This window comes from Lolium perenne, chromosome 4 (assembly GCF_019359855.2).
Source record: "Lolium perenne isolate Kyuss_39 chromosome 4, Kyuss_2.0, whole genome shotgun sequence".
NCBI lineage: Eukaryota > Viridiplantae > Streptophyta > Magnoliopsida > Poales > Poaceae > Lolium > Lolium perenne.
In genome coordinates, this window is record NC_067247.2 from 209,658,339 (window position 1) to 209,664,597 (window position 6,259).

Consider the following 6,259-nt stretch of genomic DNA (forward strand, 5'->3'; position numbering starts at 1 on the left):
TAAAATCGAAATATAGTCCTCCTTGTAAACATACAATGTACTAAAATGCCCGCGAGTTTCCAGACGCACTCTTTTCCTTTCAGGGCACCGAGTGGGGCTGAAAGGTTTTTAATGAGGCAGACTCACGGTGCTGCAATATAATAAAGATATTGATGATATACATCTTTTTCGTCGACATGCTCGGGGGCTCGTAACCCGCAATAACAATATAGATATAAACCGCTGCAAAATACAGTCTACAAAGTTATTTGACCTAGTGCAAAACACCTCGCAAATCAATACAGATACCAACATCGGCCAACACAAAAGCTCGGGGGCTTGACGGAAGAAAAAACGTATAAGTTGTTTTACAATATACATAGTGCTTACAATATATGGATTTTTACTACCAAGAAAATCGGCAGGAAAAAAGGAAACTCAGTTATCTCCTATCAGGTTGTCTATGTTTACCCTATGATCAGCATAACTACCCCTCATGAAGAATTCAGCATCCAGTCAAAGTAATTCATCCATCATCTCCTCGGCCATAGGAGTTACATCATCGTTGATTTTGTCGATATTCCTCCTCTTTGTTAGTTTGGCTTGACACCTTCCAACAATTTTTGTCATGTCTAACTTTGGGTAGCAGACTTGCAACATGATCATGGCAAACCTTGCACCAGCAGCCAGTTGGGCCTTCACAAACTCATGGATCCGAGGAGCATCCCGAAATTTGTTCATCAGATCAGGAAGAGTCTTCGGCGGGGAGTTGCGAGGAAACATGGTATTGTAAACCAGGGCCATCGTCTTCACGCAGAAATCAAGAAAATCACGGACCTGACTGGCGCGATCTTGGAATCTAACGATTTGTCGGGTACGATCAGGCATAGCCCAAAAAGTCGATCCATGTTGAAGAGCAAGTTTGATGAGTACATTGGACCTGGCTTCAACTCGTTCATCCTCAGCAGCAGCATCCAGAAAAGAACCTACTCAGCAAAAATCTCAGAAAAATGAAAAAGAGAATAAGGTAGACAAATTCAAAATCACGAGGCGCACCTGCCATATCCAAGCTTGCGTCAGTCATCAACCGAAGCATGTAATCTTCTCGCGAAGTAGCTTGTGCAGCTTCAGTAATCGCAGCTTCCTTTAAAGCTAAAGCTTCCTGGGCTTGTTGAAGAGCAATTTTCTCCTTCGGAAGATCTTCGAGATTGCTCCATTATCACGAGAGCCTATTTTTTCATCGACTGGAGCTGTTGTCGAAGTTCGTTCAAATATTCTACTGAATCAGCGTTCGAAGAATCTTCAATAAACTTGTCAATGGAAGTGTTCCTTGAGTAGGATGAAGCGGGTACAACATCCAAAGAATGAGGATCCGCGGTATAGTTGTCAAAAACTAACTAGAAAGAAAATCTCGACATCAATCATTTGGGAAAATAGAACTTCATTAATTCATTCGGATATTTACATAACCATTACAAGGTGGTTCCTAGTGAACCAATAGAAGGCTGTCGCAAATGTCTACCAAGGCGACAGCGTCAAAAGAAAGAAGAAACAATAAAAACAGGGACAACATGGTCTACTTGACCTCCGGCTTTGAAGAACTGGGAGAAGGAGCTGGTTTATATCCGAGGAAGGAAAGGATTTTCTTCGAATGAGGTTTGGCGGCCCTAATCAAGGATTGCCACCTCCCCGTCTTCATTTTCTTCGTTTCTACAACCTTCGCCCAGTCGACGTTTTGTTGGCCTTCGGCAACCAAAGCGATGGTGCCTTCAACGCCAATCTTCAAATTCTCTTGCCGGAGAGCCAGCCCAAGATCTTCTTCGGGAATGAAGTGCTTGGTCAGGGCAGCAAAGGTGCCGGGCTGCTCTTTCTTCGGGAAGAAGTAGGGAAAAGGCGTGAAAATGCCGACTTAGCATCAAAGATACTCTGGCGCACTTCATCCCCATGAATCTCAAGGAGAGAAAGAGCGTCAAGAAGACGATCATCTTCGGGCTTTTCGAGTTCAAATTCCTGGTGCATCCTCCCTGCTGAAACAAATTTCGGGTTGTTAACAAGTGCACGACAATGCGAAGGCTCACGAACAATCAAAGTGGTTGGGGCACTTACTAACAAAGCGCCGATTTTGCGACTCCAAGCGGGCGATGATCTCTTCCTCGCAAGTAGTTTCCTGGGTTATGTTCTCACTTAAGGCAGTTTCAGCGTCATGGAGTCTTTTTTCGAAGACTCTCGACAGCGGCAATGTCTAACTCAGCCTTTTCGCGAGTTTTTTCGCTTTGCACCAGCTTGAGGGCAAGGTCACCGGCGCGCTTATTAGCTTCGGCAAGAGCCTCTAGCAAAATAAAGGATGACAATGTCACGAAAAAATAGCAGAGGAAAATCTACTCGACGAGAAGAAGCAGGAGAGGAATACCTTTCAACTTATCAGCATAGTCACGGTACCCGATAAATTGGGTACCAAGACGAATAAATTCTTTCATCAGAGGCTGAAACAATAACATGGATAAGAAGATCAACATGGGGAAAAAATTTCGATAGCAAATAAAAGAATGGTCAAAGCCCTTACATCGTCCATAGAAGGAGTCGCCGAACTCCTGGTCAAGAGGCTCGGCTCCTTGCCCAGCTCAATCCTCGCTCTCTTCGGTGAAGGGGCACAGGGCTCCCGACAGGAGTCAGGTGTCCTATGTCCTGCTGAGGAGGTGAGGTTTCGTCCGTAGTAGGGCGAGTTTCGGAAAGAACTAGAGTCCGAGACGTGCTCGTAAGAGCAGCCACGTTAACAGGGGGCTCTTCCTCCTCGTCGCCACTGTGCATCAAAAAAAGTATAAGAAACGCTTAACAGGCAAAATATCGGGTGCGAAAAGGCGACAGAAACTTACGAGCTAATAAGGTAGTCATTGTAAGGGTTGAAGGTTTCCTCCTCTTCGGGGGAAGTTTCTTCGGCAGGCGTTTGGCCGGCTTTGGAGGTGCCAGAGTCTGCAACTTCACCCCTCTTCCTTTTGTTCTTTGGAGATACATCGGAAGGGAGAGAATGCACTGACTCGGGAGCCTCAGATTTAGCATCTCCTTCAGAGGAAGCCTCGGATTAGTGAGAACCCGCAACTTCACTCTCAGGGCGAGAAGTACCCTGGGTTTCATTGGCGATGATGGTTCGTTCCTCGACCTCTCCGCCTTCAGGAAGGGGAGGCGGAGAGGATTGAACTTGATGTTTCTACAAGAAGAAAAGACAGAGATGACGGGTTACATCAGTGAATTCAGCAAAAATAGTAGGTGACAAAGCTACAATTTGTCGAGAACAAAAATAGTTTACCTTGGGGAGGGCGTTGGTGCCGCTATACGGCTCCACGCGACACGAAGATGGAATGGTGTCCTTCTTGCTCAGCGACGAAATCTTCCGAACAAGCTTCTCCAGGTCTTTTACCGACAGATCCTTGGAGAAGCGGTCCACGTATTTGTCGCCAGCATACATCCAGAGAGGGTTCTTGCGAGCCTGTAGAGGCTGCACCCTGGTCCTAAGGAAATACGCAGTAATATGAATACCTGATAGCTCTTTGCCGTGGGTATTCTGGAGTTCGTGGATGCGTTTCATCAGGGCCTCTGTCGCCGTTTTCTCTTCATCGGTAGCTTAAGCATCCCACGACCGATGCCGGAAGATCTTCTCGCTACCATCAAAAGGAGCAACATTGTACTCTTCCGAGTCAACATGCTCTTCATGGATATAAATCCATCTTTTGCGCCACCCTTGAATGGAGTCAGGGAATTTGAGATCGAAATATTCGACATCTGGGCGAACACAGATAACAACACCACCTACATTATAGGCGGTGTTGTGGGAGCTGTTGCGATGGACAAGGAATATGCGTTTCCACAGGCCCCAATTGGGATGGGTCCCGAGAAAGCATTCGCAGAGGGTGATGAAGATAGAGATGTGGAGGATGGAATTGGGGGTGAGCTGGTGCAGCTGCAGCCCGTAAACAAATAGTAATCCACGAAGAAATTCGTGGATCGGAGTAGCTAAACCGCGGATGAGGTGGTCAACAAAGGTTACCCGGTATCCAATGCGCGGCGTGGGGTAGCTCTCCTCGCCGGGGAAGATCAGCGTCTTCTCCTGCTTCATGAACCCGAGCTTCTTGAGCAGGTTCACGTCCTGGTTGGAGATCTTGGATCTCTCCCACTCGGAGAACTGCAGGTCTTCTGTCGCCATGGGGGAGGTGTGCTTGGTGAGCCTTGACCGCGACGGCATTCAATGGGACTGATTGCAAGGAGGAAGCAGGCACAGGCGCAGGAGCGTTTTGTGGCAATGGGGGATTTTGGAGAGAGACAGAGCAAAGGTGCGGCGCAGCGAAGGGGTGAACGGAGGAAGAAGAAGGTTCTTTATAGCAAATCTGTGAATCGACGCACCGTTGGATACAGCAGTAATAGGCTTGATGTTTTACATGTGGCTCAAGGGATAAAAGCGTATTTTTACTACGATGGAACCTGACAGGCGCTACAGCACGCGTGCCAGGAAAAGCGAAGGGCATGTGTCCCCCACTTGCGTAACGTGTAACAGACCGCAGGTTTTTGGACCCACAAGTTAGTGACAGTATAGGACTCACGTTTTGCCGATACATCGGTCGTGGCTATCGTCAGCACTGATGTCACTTTAAAGATTAGCCAAACCAACACCCTCCGATGCCACAAGGTTTACAATCATTTCCGGTGGATCCACCAACTAGGTGTTACAACTCTTATTTATGCAGCTCTCCTTAGCTAAAACATGTGCTACACCATTACACGATCGATGTGCATGTCTTACAGAGAAGTCGTCAAACCTCTTCAACGGATCCTTGATCTCTTTGATTAGAGGCTCGTGCATAGACTGGTCCTTGTCGCTGCTTCGAAACTGAACCTTGACAATCAGTCTCCAAGCAAACATTGGTAATACCCTTCTGCTTGGCTACTTCTTGCCTTCTCTGGATCCGAGGTTGATGTCAAAAAACGGCTTGCTCCTACCAAGAACTCACCATGGCGATTCCAAAGAACCACTCCGCACCCCTCCACTCGTTGAATCCTTTGAGAAAGCCCCACCCACATTTGCCTTATGCCAACTGACAAAACTGTTTGAGGGAACGGTGCTTGGACTCGTACGGGTTGCATGTTTATATAGGGGTAGACATAGTACATGGAGATGTATCCGATACACATAGGTACAGTATACGGTATAGAGAAAATATGTAACCCTATACAATATCTAACAGCCTCCCTTAATCTAAACTTGTTGACATGTTGAGATTACGCTTAAACTCAGAAAGTTTCTTGACGGGAAGTGGCTTTGTAAATCCATCTGCAACTTGATCATTACATGTAACAAAACGAATTGCTAGCTGATTCCTTGCAACTCTTTCTCTAACAAAGTTAAATCAATCTCAATATGCTTTGTCCTAGCATGAAACACATGATTAACAGAAAGATAGTTAGCACCCAGATTATCACACCATATGCTAGGTTTTTGCTTCAACTTAACTCCAAGTTCGGTAAGAAGGGCTTCCACCCAGATTATCTCAGCAGTAGCATTAGCTAATGCTTTATATTCAGCTTCAGTACTAGAACGAGATACTGTAGCCTGTTTTCTGGTAGTCCATGAAACCAAATTTGGTCCAACAAACACAGCAAAACCTCCTGTAGACCGCCTATCATCAATATCTCCTGCCCAATCTACATCAGAGAAAGCACTCAGAAAAGTAGATGATGAAGGTGTGAATGTGATACCAAGCTTCACTGTATCGTTGACATATCTGAGAATACGTTTTGCAGCTGTCCAGTGTGTTGTAGTTGGAGCATGGAGATACTGACAAACTTTATTGACAGAGAATGCCAAATCAGGACGTGTTAGTGTCAAATACTGAAGTGCTCCAACAATGCTTCTAAACTGAGTGCAGTCATCAGGACCAAGAGGTGTACCACTTGTGAGAGACAGCTGATCAGACGTAGACAAAGGTGTAGGAGCAGATTTACAATCTTCCATTCTAACCTTCTTTAGCAAATCAGTAGCATATTTCTCTTGTGTCAGAAGCAACTTATTATTTACCATTTTTACCTCAATACCAAGAAAGAAATGTAGATCACCAAGATCCTTGATAGCAAAGTTCTTATTCAAGTCTCGTAGAAGAGCAGAAATAGCATAATTAGAAGAGCTTATTACTATGATATCATCAACATAGACAAGGACAAATATGATAATGCCTGACTTGTTGAACAGAAATAATGATGTATCAGCCTTTGAGGGTGTAAAACCAAGTGCACA

General features: G+C 45.6%; 1 protein-coding gene across 1 annotated transcript; it reads right to left on the minus strand.

Annotated features, from left to right (window-relative positions):
• Positions 1 to 5,335: 5,335 nt before the first annotated feature.
• LOC139839257 (secreted RxLR effector protein 161-like) lies at positions 5,336 to 6,046 on the minus strand. Its single transcript, XM_071829307.1, has one exon. The coding sequence runs from the start codon at positions 6,044 to 6,046 to the stop codon at positions 5,336 to 5,338; it is 711 nt and encodes a 236-aa protein (XP_071685408.1).
• Between the last annotated feature and the right edge of the window lie 213 nt (positions 6,047 to 6,259).